This window comes from Melopsittacus undulatus, chromosome 9 (genome assembly GCF_012275295.1).
Source record: "Melopsittacus undulatus isolate bMelUnd1 chromosome 9, bMelUnd1.mat.Z, whole genome shotgun sequence".
Lineage (NCBI taxonomy): Eukaryota > Metazoa > Chordata > Aves > Psittaciformes > Psittaculidae > Melopsittacus > Melopsittacus undulatus.
The window spans coordinates 345,265-364,990 of NC_047535.1; the positions used below are offsets into that span (position 1 = coordinate 345,265).

At 62.3% G+C, this 19,726-nt stretch overlaps 4 protein-coding genes across 4 annotated transcripts; all 4 read right to left on the reverse strand.

The window, feature by feature from the left end:
* Positions 1 to 4: 4 nt before the first annotated feature.
* Positions 5 to 6,920, reverse strand: LOC115945626 (vacuolar protein sorting-associated protein 33B). Its single transcript, XM_034065964.1, has 23 exons — positions 6,766 to 6,920; positions 6,226 to 6,306; positions 6,085 to 6,146; positions 5,857 to 5,906; positions 5,639 to 5,706; positions 5,374 to 5,419; positions 4,967 to 5,061; positions 4,523 to 4,627; positions 4,085 to 4,181; positions 3,871 to 3,948; positions 3,559 to 3,632; positions 3,154 to 3,240; positions 2,987 to 3,077; positions 2,739 to 2,813; positions 2,040 to 2,104; positions 1,877 to 1,931; positions 1,753 to 1,799; positions 1,423 to 1,555; positions 1,174 to 1,247; positions 596 to 697; positions 446 to 521; positions 252 to 362; positions 5 to 141 (listed from the first exon to the last, which is right to left on the reverse strand). The coding sequence occupies exons 1-23, from the start codon at positions 6,859 to 6,861 to the stop codon at positions 62 to 64; spliced, it is 1,848 nt and encodes a 615-aa protein (XP_033921855.1). The 5' UTR covers positions 6,862 to 6,920; the 3' UTR covers positions 5 to 61.
* A 2-nt stretch (positions 6,921 to 6,922) lies between these two features.
* HDDC3 (HD domain containing 3) lies at positions 6,923 to 8,329 on the reverse strand. Its single transcript, XM_034065972.1, has 4 exons — positions 8,072 to 8,329; positions 7,626 to 7,681; positions 7,314 to 7,554; positions 6,923 to 7,105 (listed from the first exon to the last, which is right to left on the reverse strand). Exons 1-4 carry the CDS (start codon positions 8,181 to 8,183, stop codon positions 6,939 to 6,941), a joined length of 576 nt encoding a protein of 191 aa, XP_033921863.1. The 5' UTR covers positions 8,184 to 8,329; the 3' UTR covers positions 6,923 to 6,938.
* NGRN (neugrin, neurite outgrowth associated) lies at positions 8,197 to 8,801 on the reverse strand. The gene is made up of 2 exons (XM_034066130.1): positions 8,548 to 8,801; positions 8,197 to 8,477 (listed from the first exon to the last, which is right to left on the reverse strand). The coding sequence occupies exons 1-2, from the start codon at positions 8,799 to 8,801 to the stop codon at positions 8,231 to 8,233; spliced, it is 501 nt and encodes a 166-aa protein (XP_033922021.1). The 3' UTR covers positions 8,197 to 8,230.
* A 183-nt stretch (positions 8,802 to 8,984) lies between these two features.
* TTLL13 (tubulin tyrosine ligase like 13) lies at positions 8,985 to 19,726 on the reverse strand. Its single transcript, XM_034066131.1, has 14 exons — positions 19,524 to 19,726; positions 19,109 to 19,149; positions 17,798 to 17,916; positions 17,191 to 17,321; positions 15,834 to 15,990; positions 15,456 to 15,638; positions 14,426 to 14,511; positions 14,066 to 14,291; positions 13,497 to 13,681; positions 12,462 to 12,650; positions 11,896 to 12,079; positions 11,442 to 11,630; positions 9,601 to 9,943; positions 8,985 to 9,187 (listed from the first exon to the last, which is right to left on the reverse strand). The coding sequence occupies exons 1-14, from the start codon at positions 19,595 to 19,597 to the stop codon at positions 8,985 to 8,987; spliced, it is 2,310 nt and encodes a 769-aa protein (XP_033922022.1). The 5' UTR covers positions 19,598 to 19,726.

Below are 19,726 nucleotides of genomic sequence, written 5' to 3' on the forward strand. Positions count from 1 at the left end.
CACCCAAACGAGCCCCCCCCCCTCCCGGTGCCGCCGCCGCCGGGAGCCGCCGGTATCGGCCTCAGGCCCGAGCCTCGGTCATTGCCTCCATCACACGGGCGCTGTTGGTGATGGCCGTGGTCAGGAAGATGAACCTGCACCCTGCGGGAGAGGCGGCGCTGAGCTGCGGGAGCCACGGACCGGCCCCGTCCGTCCCCGGGGCTCCATCCCCGGGCCTCCATCCCCGGGGCTCCATCCCCGCCCGCTCCTACCTCGCTCCTTGCCCAGGAAGCGCAGCGCCGCGATCTCGGAGAAGGTGCAGCCCCCCAGGAACACGGCAAGCACCACACGCTGTGCGTCCGCACTGTCCTCGGCCGTGCTGTCTGCATGGGGCACCGGCTGTGGGACCTGTGGCACCGGCTGTGGGACCCGCAGCCCGGCCCCCCCCACCCCGCACCGGTGTTACCTGACACGGAGAACTCGTGCCCGTTGAGCAGCCGCACCACCTCCTCCAGGCCCTGCCAGCCCCGGCGCTCCAGCACCTGCAGCAGGGCAGGGGTGAGCAGCAGCAGAGCCCCGGGGCAGGCCGGGCTCGGGGCACACGTGTGGCACTCACCTGCTCGATGATCTTGCAGCTCAGGGGCACGTAGGCCCCGCTGAAGACATAGGCCATGTCCCGTGGCAGCTTCAGGTCGTACTCGCCGTCCAGCCGGGGGATCTGCACAGGGGTGCAGTGCTTGGGGCACAGGACTGAGCCTGCCTGGGCTCCACCGGCCCCTGCAAGGTGCAGGAGGGGAGGGACAGAGGCTCCCAGCAAGCCTTGCCCCCACCTCCTGCCCCCCTGCCCCAGCCCCTGCAAATGGGTGTTGAGGGCAGGGGTGAAATGGTCACGTCACTGCCATCCCAGGACAGAGGCCACAGAACTGCCACCCCCGAGCCAGGCAGCTGCTGCTGGAGCTGACCTGGAGTGTTGGCAGTGCTCAGGATCCACTGCACCAGTGCGGCCCAGTCAGGACAGACCAGGAAACCACAGTGAGCCCCTGCCCAGGGAGAACCCCCTGCCTGGGGTGGCTGCAGCTCCAGCCCCATGTGCTCCATGTCTCCGTGGCTGCTGAGCCCACGGGCACAGGCTGAGCAGAGCTCCTTGGGCAGCAGTGGGCACATGGACAGAGCAGCAGTCGCACGAGCACATACCAACCCCAACTTCTTGCTTATGGCTCGAAAGTTGCTCTTCCTGGCCAAAGAATTAAACGCATCCGTGATCTTTCCTGGAAAACAAGGCAAAGAGAAATAGCTCAGAACCTGTGGGCAGAGGCACATAGAGCTGCTGGCAGCAGTGCAGAGGCGCAGGCAGCCCCGCTGCCCCTGCAGGCACAGCTAGCACCGGGGCCATGCTCTGTGCCACAGCATCCATGACTGCCATGTGGCTGCAGCTGCTCTCACCCGCAGCCCGGTCGGTCACCAGCTTGCTGACCCGGCTCTCCACTGCAGTCAGAGTCTCCCCAGCCACCTGCTCTGTCAGCAGCCCCATGCGCTTCAGGTTGTGGAAGGTCAGCAGGTGCTCAGGGCCATAGCTCTGGGGAAGGGGCATCCAGATGAGATCAGCACCAGTGCCACATTCCCAGGAGAACAGGCTGCTTAGGGCAGCCCAGCAAGCAAAGGGCAGGGGCAGGTAGAGCCAGGGGCTGTCCTGCAGAGGTGCCCAAGTAGCAGTAGGGGGAAGCCCCGTCCCACACAAGCCTGGTGTGCACTGAGCCCCCAGCTAATGCTCACCTGCAGGTACTGGGTTTTGAGGGAGCGATAGTCCTTGGGAATGAGACCTGTGGGATGAGCAGGGTGAGCTCTGTGCCACGGCTGCGGTGCTGCAGTGCCTGCCCAAAGCAAGCGGGTGCCTCACCATTCTCCGTGATGGACAGGAGGCACATGAGGCGCAGGCTCTCGATGGGGGACACCTACATGGAAGCAGAGCAGGAGATGGGAGGCTGCTGCCAGCTCCCCAGTGTTGCTGCAGCAGGACGGAGGGGCCAGGGCAGCCCATCCCCTGTCCTGCACCATCATACCTGCCGGTCAATGTGCTCCTCTATGAAGCTGGTGCTCTCACGGATGTCGAAGCCCTCCAGGAGAGCTGCAGTGGGGCCAGAGGCAGCATCACCTCACCCATGCCCTGGGCTGCTGTGTGAGCTCAGCCTCCCTCCCCGAGCCCCAGGGAACGGGGCAGGCTGGTGATGCTGTGCCCCCAGCCCACCATGCACCAGCCCTCTGAAGATGTGGCTTTGATCCTATTTAGGACCTGAAGACCCACCCCAATAAAATGATCTGGAAGTGCCTAAAAGGGCTACAAGAAATCTGGAGAGGAGCTTTGGACAAGGGCCTGTAGGGACAGGCCAAGGGGAATGGCTTGAACCTGCCCAAGAGAGGGGAGACTGAGCTGAGCTCTGAGGCAGAAGCTGTTCCCTGTGAGGGTGCTGAGGCGCTGGCACAGGGTGCCCAGAGAAGCTGTGGCTGCCCCATCCCTGGCAGTGCTCAAGGCCAGGTTGGACACAGGGGCTTGGAGCAGCTGCTCCAGTGGAAGGGGTTGGAGCTGGAGGAGCTTTAAGGTCCTTTCCAACAGAAACCAGTCTGGAATTCCATGTCTGTGGTCACACAGGTGTGAGGCTGCCCAGGACCGAGACAAGTGAGGCCATGGGTCAGAGCAGAAGCTGGGGAGCAAGGACTGAGATGAGGGTAGCAACAGATGTAGGACAGAGAACAGCACTCACAGTGTTCAGCCTTGATCATCTCCTGGAAGTCCTGCTTGGTTTTCTTCTTCATGATGGACTCACAGGCACCAATATCTGCAGAGCCAGAGATGGATGTTTAGAGTAACAGGCTCTGAGCAGAGCTCGTCCCCCCACTACAGACACCTGCACCAACAGCCTCCACTACCCTGCACACAGCTCAGACCCTCTGGGGGCTCCCAGGGCTCTCCTGACCCCCACAGTCCCCAGCCCCCAGCCCCAGCTCCTACGCAGGCTCAGCAGGCGATGCTCTTGCTTCAGTCCCTTCAGCTCCTGGGACACGAAGTTCTTCATCTGCTTGATGTCCATTCCGCGGCGCCGCTGCGGGAGGCAGAGCGTGGTGGTGGTGATGTGGTGCGGAGGGACCCTGTGGTGCCCACACCAGGGGTATGCTCACATCATACTGTGCCTGCAGGTTACGGGACTTCTGGCTCAGGAACCCGAACACGCTGGAGAAGTGCTCGTTGCGAATCTGGCTGAAGACCTGCAGAGGATCCCACAGCGGGTGCTGGGCACGAGCCCTGTGCTCCAGGCACCCGCAGCACCCGTGCCCACAGCCGGTGTGCAGCAGTGAGACAACGTGGGGTCCCCACTGGGACAGCCAATGTCCGTAACACTGACTGCCTGGCATGCAGGGACCCTGCTGGTGCCAGGAGCCCAGCACTGCCTGCAGACCATGCTCCTCTGGCCTCTGTACCCTGACCCATCCCACACTGAGGCCCAGCAGCACCCAGCTGCTCCCAGGTCAGGCTGAGCAGGGGGAACCCGTTTCCCTTGAGGTACATAAAGGCCAAATGCTGACCTTGTCCTGGGCATTGAGCAGCACCTTAATGCTCTTGTCAGAAGAGGTGACGTCTGGTCCAAAATCCACACTCCCTGCAGAGGAGGATGAGTTGCTTTGCCCCAGAAACAGACATGGCCGTGCATGCTGGCCCTGCTGCAGCTGCCTGCCCGAGGCTTGCTCAGGCTATGGAGCCTCCAGCAGCACCAGCACCAGATCTGCCTGCAGGGAACAGCCTTGGCCAGAGCTCAGTGCTGGGTCTGCGGTACCAGCATGAACCCCGGACACTCCACTACGTGGCTGTGGAGCCCCATCACCCTCCTGGCCACCTACCGCACTTGATGCGGAATGTGTCGTCCACCAACCCCTCGTACACCACCTGGGAGCACAGTGCTGTCACATAGTCAGTGTCTGCAATGAGAGCCAGTGCCAGCTGCACCCACAGGGGTCCCACAGCACCTCCTGCACCCCACAGGGGTCCCACAGCACCCACGTTGCTAGCCCAGGCTGCTCCCCACAGCCTGCTGCTTGCCGTGCTCCAGCTCACCTCTGTCCATGAGGAAGACGTTGCCAATCTCAGGCTTCCTGCCCTGGCCATCGCCCTCACTCTCCCCCTCCAGGTCCTGCCACAGCTCGTAGCTCATCTGCAAGGGGCAGAGCATGGCAGCACCCAGAGCAGGCATGGGCTCCCCCCAGCCTGCCCCAGCCCCAGCCCCTCACGTGGGCCAGCCAGGACACAGCATCCCATAGGTGCATCCCACATTCCCAGCTGCAGTGGACACAGGGGCTCTGCAGCACCCCAAAGAGCAGCAGATGCTACTGGGGCTCCCCCTGCCCAACCGCGGCCCTGGCCGGGGCACAAAGGACAGCTGGGTCCCACTGCCAACCAGGCAGGTCCCAGCACAGCCTGGGAACAGGCACACAGCTGATGGGGTTTTAGCTGTGCCCTTACAGCACCCGGAGGCTTCCCCATCCATGGCTGTACCTTGGCACATCTGCCGATCCCATAGACCCTGCCGAAGGGGCCATACAGGGAGTTCAGCAACTGCAGGGCTCGAGCGATGGAGTTGATCCAGCGGTGATCTCCCTCCTGCAGGACCATGAGAGCTCTGGGCAGGCTGATGGGGAGGAACCAGGGAAGCATCGGGGGACTTGGCTGGAAGAGGACTGGGGACAGAGCACGCCTTGGACTTGGGCTTCCAGGAGGGAAGTGCTGGGATGCCCCAGAAGTGCTCAGAGAACAGACAAGGAGCCAGCACAGGGTATGTGTGCAGGAGCATCACAGTCCATCGGAGCAGCCACCTCTGGCACAATCCACCCCAGGACCAAGTGGGATGTCACTGATCAGCTTTCTGAACAGAGCTGCCCTGTCCCCAGTCCAACAGACAACAAGGAAGGAGCTGTGTCCTGGCAGCATCATCCCACTGACCAAGAAGTAGTCGCGGAAGAACTCGGGCAGCTCCATGCTGATGATGTCCTCATCCAGGGGGAGCAGGTAGAAGGACCACTCGTCGCAGGTGACATCTGGGTTTGGGACAGGGGAAGGTGATGGTTACCCACCACAGCCCTGGATGACAGCCCTGGATGACAGCCCCGACAGGGCTCGGGGAAGCAGAGATGGAGCTTTGCCAGACTCATGGCAGGACCCTCTCTCCTCCCAGTGGTGCCGATGCCATGGTGGGCACATGCCTGCAGGCAGCCAGGCCTGAGGGAACCACAGCTCCTGCCCACGCTCCCACTCCGGCACAGGGATCCCAGCACTGGGATTCAACTGTAATTCTGCAGGTCAGAGCTACCACGGGGAGGGGAAGGGGCAGCGACCACAGCACCGCTCACCACCAAAGACTCCTTCTTCCTCCAGCACCATCTCGCAAGCATAGAACTGGAAGAGAAGGAGACCCTCAGGGCCCAGCCGTGCTCCAAGCACGCAGAGTCCTGGTGATGGAGGGATCCTGGTGATGGAAGTATCATGGCGCTTGGTTTAATTGAATGTTTCTGGGTTACAAAGGAAAGACTTCTGGTGTCAGTGGAAGGGGGGAAGGCACAAAGGCTGAGCAAGGCAGAGCACCAGGGTCATAGCCAGCTGAGCAGTTACACTGACCTTCTGGGGGCTGAAGATGATTTTGTACTTCCTGCTCCTCCCGGACATCTTGTCGGCATTGACAATATCTGCGGGTGAGACACATGCAGTCTGTGAAGGCTGCATGGCCCCTGCCCTGGCACAGCTCCTCCTGACCAGCAAGGACCTCAGCACCCCAAGTACCTGGGGCAGGAGCTAAACCCCATGCGCAGGACACGTGTCCTGAGTGCTGCACTCACCAGCGATGTACCGCATCGTCCTGATCCGCGGCCGCACGAGGAAGCAGAACCTGCCATGGCAGAGGCAGAGAGAGCCCCTTGTGCCTCTGCCCTCCCTGCTCTGACCCCTCAGCAGCTCTGCCCGGGGACCACCTGGTCCAGCAGAAGCAAACCCAGAGCAGGATGAGGCGCCTGCCCCACATCCTGCCCCACATCCTGCCCATTCCCTTGCCCCACTGAAGGACTCACTGGTCGCTGGAGCTGGGGGCAGGCCGGGTCTCCACCTTGTACAGCTTGTCCACCTCGTGTTGCTGCAGGGGGAGGCCGGGCTGTGAGAGGGCACTGCCGGCACTGCCGGTACCGAGCATCCGCCCGCCCGGCCCCCGGTACCTTGAGGATGGAGACGTTGGCGATGCGGTCCAGGGGGCTCATCAGGTCAGCCTCGATGAACAGGTCCTTCTTCCCCGGGAGCTGCGGGCAGGCGGCTCACACCGGCTGCTCCCAGCACCGAGCCCCCCCCGGTACCGCACTGACCCCGGTACTGCCCTGACCCCGCCGGTACCGCACTGACTCCACCGGTACCGCATTGACCACACCGGTACCGGACTGACCCCACCAGTACCGCACTGACCCCGCCGGTACCGCACTGACTCCACCAGTACCGCACTGACCCCGCCGGTACCGCACTGACCCCGCCGGTACCGCACTGACCCCGCCGGTACCGCACTGACCCCGCCGGTACCGCAGTGACCCCACCGGTACCGCACTGACCCCGCCGGTACCGCACTGACCCCGCCGGTACCGCACTGACCCCTGTACCGCAGTGACCCCGCCGGTACCGCACCGACCCCGGTACCGCACTGACCCCACCGGTACCGCACTGACCCCGCCGGTACCGTCCCGCCCCCGCCGGTCCCGCCCCCCCCGCACCTGCTCCAGCAGGTAAATGAGCTGGTCCCTCGCCAGCCGCTTCAGGAGCCCGAAGTCAGGCGCCTCGGGCGCGTCCCGGCGGCCACCGGCGGCCATGGCGGCACCGGAACGCGCAACCGGAAGTGCGCTGTGCCATGACAACAGAGGAGGCGGGACATCGGCTCCGTGCACGTTTATTGGCTGTCGCGCCCCGCATGGCCCCCGCTCCCCGGCCCCGGTTCCGGTCCCGGCTCCAGCACCGCCTCCAGCGCCGCCTCCAGCGCGGGGCTGGTCCCGCGCAGACCGGACACCACCTGCGCCGCCCACCGGAAGTACTCCTGCACGCGCTCCGGCCCCCACCCTGCGGGGACACGGAGCTCAGCGGGCACGGGACCGGTCCCGGTCCGTCCGTCCCACCCCCCCACCCGCTGTGCTCGGAGCCTCCCGGTCCCGGCAGGCAGCGGAGCAGCCCCGGCCGCAGCGGCCCCGGTGCTCCCGTACCTGCCGGGGAACAGCGGCCCCGGTGCTCCCGTACCTGCCGGGGAACAGCGGCCCCGGTGCTCCCGTACCTGCCGGGGGGCAGCGGGTGATGTCCCGCAGGTTGTGCAGCTTGTCGGCCAGCATCAGCAGCCTGGCGCGGGGGCTGCGGTCCGGTGCCCGCTCCACCTGCAGCCGCTTGCGCTCGGCCCGAGGCAGCTCCTTGTCGTCCGTCACCTCCCGCACCAGGCCGGTCACGGCGCCGCCGAACCGAGCCTCCAGCTCCGAGAACGTGGTGTCCGTGTCCTCCACCGTGTCGTGCAGCAGAGCGGCCTGCGGGGGGGCAGGGGGTCGGGAGGGTGCTGACCCCACGGGGGGAGCGGGAGGGGGGAACCGGGCATCACCTGCAGCAGCTCGATGTCCGTCACACCGGCCTCGCAGGCCAGGATCCGGGCGACGGCTGCGGGGCAGAGCATGGGGATGGGGAGAGTGAGACAGTGAATGGCGACCAAAGGACTGGGCTGGGGTGAACTGGGGTGAGCAGGAAGGTTTGGGGCTGGGCAGGTGGGGACTGTGGGGCCGGGGACCAGAGGGACAAACCAGAGACAGGGGGAACCCGTAGGAACAAGTGGGGAGCTGTAGGGGCACAGAGGGGGCCGTGAGAACAAGGGGGGCTCTGGGGACAACGGGGGTCATGGGGAGGCCGCAGGAACGGGACAGGGATAAGAGAGAACCGGAGAGCAAGGGGACAAGGCAGTAACAGAGCATGGGCAGACCCCAGAACCACCCCGTGCTCGGCCGCGGTGGTTGTGCCCCGGCCGGTGCAGGGGGTACCGGGCGGTGTCCGCACCGAGGGGGTGGTTGATGAAGGGGGTGCCCTCGGGGTCCTTCCGCCGCTGCTCCCGGTGCTTCTGGGCCGCGAAGTCCGCCGCGTCCAGGAGCCGTGCAGCGTCCGAGCCCATGGCCGGGGCGGACCGGGCGCGGGGGGAGGCGGTGTCCCCGCGGCCCCTCACAGCACACCCCGGGGCAGCCGGTACAGCAGCGTGCCGTCGGGAGCGCGCACCTCGCGCCCGGCTTCCGGTCCCGCTGCCGAGCCCCGTGCGGCGGTCAGCGCCTTCCGGTCCTGCCGCAGGCGGCGGGGCGGGGGGGGGCAGCCCCGGCTCCGCAGCACCCGGCGCACCACGTCGGGGCTGACCCCGAAGCCTCGGGCCAGGCGCTCCAGCGGCCACTCCTCGGGCAGCTCCTGCCGCAGGAACCTGCGGGCACCAGCACGGTCAGCGGCGGCGCTCACCGGGGACGGGTAACGGGGCCGGCCCCGCCGCTCACCGCATCTGCTCCATGGCTGCCCACGTCAGGGTGCGCTCGGGGGCTCCGCGCTCCTCTCCCTGCCGCCGCCGCCGCGGCCTGGGAGGAGAGACGTGAGCGGCCCCCGGCCCCGCCTCGGCCTCCTCCATAGTGGGGTCCGGCGGCTCCCGTTGCCCCCCCCGCGGCTCCCGTTGCCCCCCCCACGCCGCCGCCCGCCGCGGGGTCCCGGTGAGCAGCGAGGCCGCTCGCAGCCCCCGCCGCAGCAGCGCCGCCATGGCACGGGAACGGGCGGGGCGGAGCGGGGGGCGGAGCGGGGTGCCCGGAACAGCCGCACCGGGGGCACGGGCGCACGGCAGCCCCGGAGGGCAGCGGGCATGGGGCAAACCGAGCGGGGGTCGGTGCTGCCCCGGCGGGCGGCAGGATCCGGCCCGGGGCGCAGCCATCCCCATCCCCATCCGTCAGCCGGCAGGCGAGTGTCGGGTCCCCTCTGCACCGTTACCTGTGCTGTTCACTGCAAACGGGCGAGGGTCCGGATCGGTGCGGGGCTGGGGAGATGGGCAGCTCCGGGATGGCAGCACGGCTGCAGATGGAGTTGTGCGTGTGCTGGCCGGAGACCCCGGGTGCCAACCGCCTGTGCTGAGGGACAGCCTGACAGCTTCACCTGGAAGAGCACAGGCAGAGCTGGGGTGCAGGCAGGTGGCTCTGGGGGACAGCAGCCCCTTGTCCCCCCTCATGGTGCTTGGCCCTGGTGCTGGGCAGGGCTGGGGAAGGTGGCATCTTATGCTCCCCCATCCCAACTCAAACTGCTGGTCCTGGGAAACCACCACTTGCTTCCCTGCCCCTGTAGGTGGGATGCCGCCAGCTGTGGGCAGGACTCCGGTGCTCACCAGTTCCCAGAGCAGAGTTTAGTGTCCCCTTGCAGGCTCTGAGCACCCCAGGGGCTCTGAGCACCATCCAGTCCACCCGCTCCTCCCACCCTGGCAGGCGCAGGAGCACCCACAGCCCCTGCCCCTGGCTCACTCACTGCAGCCTCCGCGGTGCACACAGAGCAGGAGGAGGGTGACTTGTACTCACAGCCTTCAGCCTTGCTCCCCGCAGCAGGGAGCTGCTGGCCTCGCTCCTGCTGCTCCTCGGGCTCGGTGCGGTGCCAGGGGATGGCTGCTGCCGATGCTGCCTGGCCCCGCACCCGCAGGCAGCCCCCGCTGGGTGACCGGAGGCTCTGCCGTGCCATGCAGGGGATCCTCTTGCCTCGGACCAAGAACGTGGGTGCGGAGCCCGAGCCCAGGCTGGGCAGCAGCTGCACCCCAGCCCTGGGGTTGTGCGTGTGCTGCTGTCCCAGAGACCGGAGCGGGTGTCTCAGGAGGGAGAAGGGGACGAGTGTCGGGAAGCTCCCGAGTGCATCCCAGTGGCACTGCGGCTGCAAGGGAGGAAAGCGGCCGCAGTTACTCCGCTCCAGGTGCTGCCCTGGGCACGTCACCATCCCCATCCCAGGCTCAGATCCTGCCTGCAGCAGCACCAAGGCTCCCGGCCCCTGCTCGTGACTGGGCCGAGCTAGAGCAGGTTGGGAAGGTTTGGGATGAAGGATCTGACCCACCCCCAGATAACCCTTCTCTGCTAAAATACTACCCAGCAGTGTCTGGGTTTTAGGTTCTGTTCTGCTCCATCTGGTTTAGGAAATGCAGCTGCCCCAGTTCCTACAGATCAAATCCATCTTAGGCTTCTTTTGTAAGTTAAAGGAATTATGTCCAATCTCCAGGAAGAACCTGGAGGACTCCTCAGTTCTCAGTGATTCCTGCAGCTCTGGTGCCCTCAGTGTGTCCGCAGGCTCCTGAGAGCCACCTTCCCAGCCAGGAGGAGGGGGTGGCCCTGCTGGAAGCAGGCGGTGCTACTGGAAGGGGTAATGGACTGTGCAAGGTTTTCCATTAGTTGCAGGTCCAGAACCAGCCCTTCCCAACTCAGCAGGTGACAGTCACAACCAGTGCCCCAGAACAGCCCCTGGACCCTAATGGAGCCCACAGGCAACCTGTGGGTCTGGGACTTCCTCCTGCTCCAGTTTCAGACTGGCAGCCTGGTTAGGGACTGGTGTGATAGCCAAGACTCACTATGAGACAGCCATGGAGGTCTCCTTTAGAATCCCAAACTGATCTGTGCTGGAAGGGAGCTCAAAGCTCCTCCAGCTCCAACCCCTGCCAGGGCAGGGACCCCTTCCACTGGAGCAGCTGCCCCAAGCCCCTGTGTCCAACCTGGCCTTGAGCACTGCCAGGGATGGGGCAGCCACAGCTTCTCTGGGCACCCTGTGCCAGCGCCTCAGCACCCTCACAGGGAACAGCTTCTGCCTCAGAGCTCAGCTCAGTCTCCCCTTGGGCAGGTTCAAGCCATTCCCCTTGGCCTGTCCCTACATCCCTTGTCCCAAGCCCCTCTCCAGGTTCCTGCAGCCCCTTTAGGCACTGGAGCTGCTCTCAGGTCTCCCCTTCAGGAGCCTTCTCTTGTCCAGGCTGCCCCAGCCCAGCTCTCTCAGCCTGGCTCCAGAGCAGGGATGCTCCAGCCCTCGCAGCATCCCCATGGCCTCCTCTGGATTCATTCCAACAGCTCCATGTCCCTCACACTGAATTGTGTGCTGGGCACAGCAGTGTCCAAAAGGCAGCATTGCTGTGGTCTGTTCTTTGGAACATCAGGATCTGCTGGGGAGGAGCACCCAGGGACTCTCTGCAGTGATGGGGACACCCCCAGCATACCCATTTGAACAGGGACACAGTCAGTAACTGCACAAAACCCTGTGGACCCATCCACTGTGTTGGATCTCATTTAACTGAGCCAGGGACGCTCAACGCCTGTGATCCATCCTCACCATCCTCCTGGGAATGGCTGTCTCCTGTGCTGGCTGTGCAGGAGGTGTCTGGGTGCTCTTCAGTTACCTGGCTCTTGCAGTCGGTGGGGAGGGACCTCTGTGTGCCAGCTGGTGCCTTGGCTGCAGGTTGAAGGCAGGAGAGCTGGTCTATGATGCCCAGGCTTCGGATGAGGTTCTCACGCTGCAGCAGAGCATTGACTCTTTCCTTCTCCTCCCTTGCCACGATGCGCTGGGGCTGTGAGGAGTCAACCTGTGCCTGGGAAGGGAAGAACTGAGTTACAGCAAAGACAAAGCTATGCACAGGAGAGACACAGGCATGAGATGCTCTGAGCCCTAAGGAGAGGCACAGACTTGGGGCGAGGTTGGATGAAAATCCCCATAGGAGCCACTACAGCAGCTACCTCCCAGCACAAGCTGTCAACTCTTCACACTGCATGAAGAGGACCTTGTGCTTCCTCTGTTCCCACTGTTCCCAGTGCCACATCACTGCCTCTGGAGCCCCACAGACAAGTGGAAAGTACCTTCCTCTCCCATACCCTGCTGCTTCTGGAGGTGAGGCGAGCTGAAGGAGCTGTGCTGGTGGTGCGGGGCTGGGGTTTGTCCCCTGCTGACTCCCCATGCAGCTCCTCCTTCCTCTTCACTTTCTTCTTCATGATGGCAGCTTCAAACTTCTCCTTTTTCAGGCGAATTTCCTCCAGTTGCTGCCTGCCAAAGAGTCAGAGTCAGTAATCCCAGTGGTTCAGTAAGAGCCGCAACAGCAACAGGTTCTTATGAAGCCTTCAATCCCGGCACATTTTCCTGCACTCTGGAGTTCTGTAGTGCACAGACCATAACAGGTGCCAAGAAATGGGCCAGGAGATGCTCACTTCTGTAGGAAATGCCCTTGAATTGGGCAGTGCCCCCCGAAAGGTGAAGGACCCTCATGACACAGTGCCCAGAGTCCAAAAGTCAATGGGACACTGCATGTGCCTCCCAAGGGAAGTGGCTCTGCTGCAGTGACACAGCCCATGCAGGTCCTTCCCCTCCAGCTCTCACCAGCAGCTCAGAGCTGCTCTTGGGATGGGAAGGGAGCCCCATGAGGCTGTACCTGGCACACTGCTCCCGTGCTTTGGATGAGGCTGTCTCCTGGAAGACGGAGCTGCTCTGCTTGAAGAAGCAGTCGTAGCGCTCGGTGCCATGGGCAGGGTAGATGCGCCTGTACCCACCGAGGTGCTGGTCCTCGTACTGCTGCTCCTGGCACAGCCAGGCCAACCGGCTGCTCTGCAGCTCCTCACGCCTGCCAAGGGACACGGCAGCACCCAGGCACTCGCTGCCTGCGGGACTGGGTCTGGGCGAGCATCATCACCCACTGGGAGCTTGTTTCAGGTGCAGGGACCCAGCAGGACCTGCTCTTTGCCATCCTCTACCCAGTGCTGGTGCAGCACTTCCTGCTCCCTCCCCTGCTGCCCAGGCTTCCTCCCTGCCCTCAGCCTCTTCACACACCAACCCAGTGACACCAGCTCTGTTAAAGCTGACCCCAGTGCCCTGCATGGTGCTGGGGCTGCTCTCACTGCAGGGAGCCCAGGGCAGCCGAGGCTGCAGGGGCAGCAGGGCACAGGTCTAGGACACGCTCAGAGCTCCAGCTCGCAGCTACCTCGGGTCTCCCAATGGCAACGGGAGCTGGAGGGAGTTCCTGCCTCCCCTGCATGGCAGGAGAAGCCCGAGCAGGGGGTTCCTCTGCCACAGCCTCATAAAGGGCACACAGAGAAAAGGGGGGGAACCCTCAGCCCCCTGCCTGGGGGAGGGCTGCATGCCCCCATGTGCTCTTGGTCCCTCAGGCAGTGATGTGATCCATGCTGCGAGCATCACAGGGGATGCTGGCACTGCCCATTGGCACTGAAAGATGGGCCAAGCAGTGAGGATGACCTGTACAGTGCCCAGAGCACTTGGTGTCTCTGATCTAGCACCTAGAGAGGAGCCCTGGCTCTTCCTTGCTGGGTGCAGAGGGCTTGGGAGATCTCAGTCTATACAGTGCCACAGGCTTTGGGAGCTCTAACTTGGAGGCAGCCTTAGTTTCATCCTGCTCTGCCAGGGCCCATCTCTTCTCCCCAGGGCCCTGCAGCACTATGGGGGAGAGCAGTACCTGGATGCACGGGAAGCGTGATGAGACTGGAGGAGCCGTTCCTTTACCCGCTGCTTGTCTTCCTCCAACACCTTCCTTCTGTTACAGGCATTCACATTTATCAGGTTGAAGGTGTCACACAGAAGAGCATCCTTCACCTCCCGGTCTAGGCGAGAGTCCGTGTTGAAGCTGGGGGAATGGTTCACCTGCCAGGGCAAGCAGCTCACCTCACCGGGCAGCTCCCAGCTCCATTCAGCCTCTCCACACACTTCCATGGGTGTGATAGTGACAGAGCTGCCATCTGCACTGCTGGTTGTTCACACCCCACAGGACTACATTCGGGATGCTACATGGGTTTAAGTTCAGGATGCTGCTACAGGGCAGGGAGTCCTACAGTTCAGGACACTCCCTGCTGTGAGAGGGTAGGCAGGGAATGGGCTCTCAGATCCCACTTAGCTCACAGCAGTTTCCTGGTTACCGGCTCTGGAGCCTGTTTGGTTTTGTGAATGAGGTGTCCCTGTTTACTCAGACAAACCCCATTCACCCCCCCCAGCCCCAGCCCAGCGCCCCCAGCACAGGCTTCTGCTCACCTCCAGCAGCCACGGCTTCAACCTTCTGTCCAGCAGAACATCAAACCCCAGTATCTCAAAGCAGGCAGAGCCAGAGGTGTGGCTGGGGAAGCAGCTTTGGTAATGGTGCTTCAAGACAGGGTGAGCTGAAATCAGAGTCTTTATGATAATATCTTCAACATCTTCCCAGAGCTTTGTTGTGTTGTAGCCGTTCTCCATCATCCAGGCATTGAGGGTGGACAGTTTCCTGTTGGGAGGACAGGAGATGGTCAGAGCTGACCTGTGGTACCATGTTTGCCACAGGAAGATGGAGGGAAAGCAGTGTCCCAGATGCAGCTTTCCTGCAAGCTGTGGCAGGGCAGAAGCTGGACATGACAATACCTCTTACTGCCCATGGTGTCATGCTGGACGAAGTTCTCGTTATGCTTGTTGATAGCATAATTGGTCAAGTGCATGCAGATATCATCCTGGGAGAGGAACCGCAAGAGACTTCTGTTCACCCAGAACCACAGCTGGGCAATAGGAACAGTGGGGGCACTCACCAAGCCCCACTGCACCAGCTGTGCTCTGTGTGCTGGTGCCCTCCCTGGCAGGGCTCAGAGCCAGGAGAGCTCTGCCCCTTCTACCCCTCTGTCCTTGACCCTCAGCCCCACAGGCACCATCGCAGCCGCCAGCCCCACTGGTGACCGGGACTCGGGGCAGAAGCTGCAGCACATCTCTGTGGGTTCTCTGTGGCCCCAGAGCAGCAGCCTGCCGGGATGTGCAGGTACCAGGGCATGTGGTATGGTATGTGGATATGTGCAGCTCTGGGGCAAGCGGGCAGGCAGCCTGTGACCATGCACAGCAATGCAGCACTGCAGTCACCTCCTGCTGGGGTGTTACAGGTTACACACTGCTGTAGGAGATGGGCATGGCCGCAGCCTGCACCTTGCTGCCCAGCTCCCCTCTGCTCTCCCATAGGCTGTTCAGATAATCCCCCAGCCCCTGTTCTGCACCCACAGCCCAGGCAGAGAGGAATGGTGCAGGCTCGAGGATGCCCATGAAGGCAAGAGGCAGTAGGAATGTGCCCAGACTCCATGGGACCGTTTGTCCTTGTGGGTTTTCAACCCCCAAGAAACCAGAGATGAATTTATTGGTGACCCAGTTTTGAGTGGGAAGTTTGGGCTTGAGACCTTCCAAGGCTCCTTCCAAGCAGAACAACTCCATGATCCTGTGCTAATGCCAGTGAACAGCCCAGACATGGGGCCTGGGGGCAGATCTGCCTCAGTCACCTGAGATACCTCCTGCGAGGAGGAGGAGCTACGTGGTGGGGAGAACAGGGAAGAAGAAAGCTGGATCCCGTGGAACGCACCCATCTCTGCCTTCCCAGGTTCCACAATGCCCCTAGAACACAGTGGGTACCAATACTTACAGACGCTGTGTGAGTTCCTTGGAAACATTCCTTGTTCACCGGTTTCCTGCTGCTGGGATCGATGTACCTCATGGTGGCAAACCTGACCAGCCCCTCCTTGTAGACAAAGACCCTCAGCGGGTCACAGGATGTGACCAGCACATAGATGCGCATGTCAAATTTAAAGCCATCGATGAGGAAAGGCTGCGAGAGGAAAGGAGCAGGAGCAGGAGTGGGGTGAGGCAGTGCGGCCAGGCTGGCTGCTCCTCTGCAGCAGAAAGGCCAGTGCCAGGTCTCACTGTGCCTCTGCTCTGGGCAGGAATAGGGATAAAGGAGGGCACAGGGAGGATGGGGCTGCAGGAAGAGCTTGTGAGGCTGCGTTTGAGCTGGTCCCATTACCTTGGAGATGTACTGCTGACAGATCATGTGCTCCCCGTGCTTGATGTCCTCGGGGTTCTGGGTGATGAAGATCCCCTTCCCTTGGCAGCCGCTGTCTGGCTTGCAGATGAACACTCGTCTTTTCCTCCTGCATCCGTAGGCCCGGAAGTCTCCATAGCTGTGCAAGGAAGGGGCTGTGACAGGCTGCAGACCCCAGCCCCTGACCTCTGGGGTCAGCTGGGTGCTGTGGGCTGGTACAGAGCCAGCCCCCGCAGCAGAGGGGCAGCACACCCATACCTGACCCACAGGAGTCAGTCTCTATGGGACCTGACACAGCTCTCCTGGTTCCAGCACTTACTTGTGCACATCTCCCTTCTGCTGGGAGGCTCAGAGGAAGCCTCTGTGCAAGCAGGAGCCAGGAAGGTTTTAGCTCCACTGACAGAGCCAGAATGCTCTAATGAGAGCTGGGTGCACCCTTGTTATGTGGCTCACTCCAGAGCAGCTCCAGTGGGAGCACAGGCTTGGAGGGGCTGAGCCCATAGGTCACTTGGCTCTTTTGCTGCAGGTGGAGAATGAGCATCTCTCTGTGGGCACCATGGCTGGGGAAGGAGAGAGCTGAACAGGGCAAACCCCAGACAGTGCCGAGAGTGACCCGAGTCCAGGAGACACAGCCTGGGAAGACAAGAGAACTCAGTTTGTGTTCTCCAGACAGGGGCATACAGAGAGGACACAGCAAGGACCTGCCTGGACACCACACACCATGAGCACAATGCAGCCAAACACTGCTGTCCAAAGCTGGTATTTCAGCAAAGGTGCTTTAGGTCCAGGACTGAAATGACTCTCCCCATGAGGAGAGTTCAGCCACAGAGAGGTGATGGGAGCCCCACTCGAGAGCTGCAGGAAAGGGTGAGAATGACACCTAAGAACTGGAGCCTCATCTCCTTACAGCCACCAGAACCTGTGTGCTCTTTGGTCTCTCAGCTACAGCTCTGCACTGCTTGCCTCCAGGCGGCCAGAGAAGCACAGCCTCTGCCCCAGAGCCCAGTGATTCAGTACCAGCATCAGCTCTCCCCCTATCCCCACTCCTGCAGTGGGTGGTGGGGCTGCAGAGGCTGTGGAGACAGTCATCACTGCACTGGGGTGGAAGTGCCTCATGCTCTGTCCTGTGCCCTTCCTGGGCTAATCCCAATAGGAATTAAAGATGTGCAAATGGGAAACGTGTCTCCACATCCCCTTGAGTGCCAGGGAAGATCATGAATGCCCAGACCAAGAGGTGGGAGCTCAGTGAGGCCCCATCCCAGCCCTGCTGCACAACGAGGGAGGTTCCCAGCTCCCAGTTCCATGCCCTGCTCTCAGCTCACTATGGTGCATCACTCACTCTGCTGGCAGGCACCAGGTGCGAGGGAATATCCTGTATTCCTTGGGGAAGAGCTTGAGCATGCGGTTGAGGTTCCGAGCCAGCAGGTCCTTGCGGCAGAGCTCCATCATGCCTGGGAAGTGGTTGATCTTCTGCAACAGGCGCAGACAAAGCCCAGGATCAGCACAGGAAGAGCAGGGACCCTCCTGGAGGCTGAGGACAGCCAACAGCAGCACAGGGAGCCAGGCCTGCGGGTGCCTTGACCTGCTGCTGAGGGAGGTTACACTGCAGCTGCTCCATCCCAGCTTCACCAGTGTGATTTATGTGCTCCCTCCATCCCAGCCCTGAAGCTCTCCCGCCCGCCAACATCACAGCTTCAGGAAGCAGCCATTTGTCATCAGAACCATTTATTTCATGCTACATTAAAGGGGCTGGCAGCTCTCCAGTTCACACCAGTAGCTGAGAGCGCTGCTGATGGCACCGTATCCCAGAGGCACAATGGCAGTGAAGGCTTGTGAACCTCCAGAACTGGGGTGGAGAAGGGGGCCCAGGTACTGGTGTGGGCACTGTTAACAGCCCCATCTCACCCTCCGTCCTGGGCATTCCTGCCTTTCCACAGGGCAGTTACCTGAAAGCGCTTCATGTCCATGACACGTTCCAGGGTGACCGAGTTGTCCGTCCAATACACCGTCCACTCCTCATCCTCTCCCACCTCTCTCAGCCCACAGCACTGCGCTGCCCGCCGCACTGTGCCAAAGCAGGTGACAAGGGTCAGGCAGGGGATCCGAGTACCAGGGTCTGTTAAATCCCCACAGGAACCAGGGCTGGAGCATGGAACCGACCTCTGCAGCTGCAGCTGCCTCTGAGATGCAGGCACCAGTGGGACCACTGGGAGGTGGCCGGAACACGAGTGTTACCCACCTAAACCCCTGGCTGTGGGTGTGCTGGGAACCATCAGCCCTCTGAGCCCACACGCTCACAGTCCCTCCTGAACTACAGCAGACTTGGATCCGCCCTGGGCCTGACACCGTGTGGGCAGACAGGAGCCTTCTGAAGGTGAGTTTGGTCTTTGAAATCAAAACCAACCCAGAATGCACAAGCCCTGCAGCAGGTCTGCGTTAGCACCAGCTCTGAACCGGGTCTCACGTGGGGATAGGGAGTTGATGAAGGTCACTGCATGCCAGGGACTGTTGTGACATGGTTCTGGTTCTTGCTAACCACCTCCTGCTGTGGGTCCCACCTGCCTCCCACCACCAAACTGCCCCAGCACAGCCCTGGGGGAAATGTGCAGCACCCACCCTGCTGCCTGAACCCCATGTTCTTCATGGGGTGACCTTCAACAATGTGGTCACACAGTGGGAACAGCCATTAGCAAACTGGCTAATAACAGGCTCCTGGCAATTGATGGATGTTAAGATAGTGCTTGTGGCAATGAAGAGGAGCAGGGCAGGAGGGGACCAGCTCCTTGGAACATGTCACTGGAAGCAGACAGCACAGGGAAAAGCTCCATCAACCAATCCTGCATGTTCTGTCACTACCTTTATGTTTAACAGATGCACAGGTCCTGGTCTTGCATTGTCCCTGGAATAACCTCCCCAGGGAAGTGGTGACTGCCCAGTGCTGGATGCTGTTAGGGTTTGTCAGGACAGGGTGTGGGACATCCAGTCTAGGTCATGCTGTGCCTGGTACAACCTTTCCATGTTGGACCGGATGGTCCTTGAGGTCCCTTCGACCTGGGATTCTATGACTCCATGTCACCAATTTTAGCATATTTATGGCAAAAGCAGGGGGTGCAGCACCCCACACCTCACATGGGGCCAGACCACTTGCAACCAATGAATGTATAAACCAAAGTGAGCACGGGGTGTGGGTTCAGTACCAGCCCTTCTCCTTGCTGTCAGTGGCACCCGAGGGACATCCTGCAGCACCCCGGACTTACCGCTCTCGTACCTGCAGGTGGTCAGGTTGATGGATGGAACACTGCAATTGAGAGATGACACAAGAGCTCAGTGAGGAACCGCCTGTCCCGGGCACAGCAGCAGGGACGTCCACACATCACACACACACACATCACACACACACAGCCAGGACTAACGGCCGCGGGGATAACGGGAAACGTGACCAGGAGCCACGGAGGCAAAGAGAGTCCCAACCCTGGGGCCGTCTGGGGTCCGGCTGGGTCGGGATTATCGGGACAGCTTCAGGGGAACAGCGTTTATTGGGTTCGGGAGGTCCGTGGGGGCGGCCCCGGGGGGAGCGCACGGGGGGCGGGGGTGCGGCAGCTCCGCCCCCCGGTACCGGCAGACACAGCCGGGCACAAACACCGATGCACAAACCCTAACCCCTGCACTCGCCTGAGCTTCCTCCGCCTCCGGTGCTCGGGGTCAGGGCTGCCGGGGGCCGCTCTCCGCCCCCCGCCGGTCTCCATCGTGCGGTACCGGTCAGGGCTGCAGCAGCCGCACCACGTCCCGGCCCAGGCGCAGCAGCTCCGGCTCCGGCAGCAGCGGACGGCGGATGGCACCGAGCGCGTCCCGCTCGGTGATGCGGCAGTAGAGCG

Excerpts from the sequence above, each read along its gene's own strand:
- LOC115945626 (XM_034065964.1), bottom strand. The coding sequence starts at position 6,861 with ATGGCCGCCGGTGGCCGCCGGGACGCGCCCGAGGCGCCTGACTTCGGG. Across the intron at positions 5,907-6,084 it reads GCCCCCAGCTCCAGCGACCA|GTTCTGCTTCCTCGTGCGGC; the intron begins GTGAGTCCTTCA and ends CTGCCATGGCAG. Across the intron at positions 3,241-3,558 it reads TGCTCAATGCCCAGGACAAG|GTCTTCAGCCAGATTCGCAA; the intron begins GTCAGCATTTGG and ends GATCCTCTGCAG.
- HDDC3 (XM_034065972.1), bottom strand. The coding sequence starts at position 8,183 with ATGGGCTCGGACGCTGCACGGCTCCTGGACGCGGCGGACTTCGCGGCC. Across the intron at positions 7,682-8,071 it reads CTTCATCAACCACCCCCTCG|CCGTCGCCCGGATCCTGGCC; the intron begins GTGCGGACACCG and ends TCTGCCCCGCAG. Across the intron at positions 7,555-7,625 it reads CGGACATCGAGCTGCTGCAG|GCCGCTCTGCTGCACGACAC; the intron begins GTGATGCCCGGT and ends GCCCCCCCGCAG.
- NGRN (XM_034066130.1), bottom strand. The coding sequence starts at position 8,801 with ATGGCGGCGCTGCTGCGGCGGGGGCTGCGAGCGGCCTCGCTGCTCACC. Across the intron at positions 8,478-8,547 it reads GCAGCCATGGAGCAGATGCG|GTTCCTGCGGCAGGAGCTGC; the intron begins GTGAGCGGCGGG and ends TGGTGCCCGCAG.
- TTLL13 (XM_034066131.1), bottom strand. The coding sequence starts at position 19,597 with ATGGAGACCGGCGGGGGGCGGAGAGCGGCCCCCGGCAGCCCTGACCCC. Across the intron at positions 17,322-17,797 it reads TGGACATGAAGCGCTTTCAG|AAGATCAACCACTTCCCAGG; the intron begins GTAACTGCCCTG and ends CGCCTGTTGCAG. Across the intron at positions 9,944-11,441 it reads CCACCGACTGCAAGAGCCAG|CCGCAGTGCCACTGGGATGC; the intron begins GTAACTGAAGAG and ends CCTCCCTTGCAG.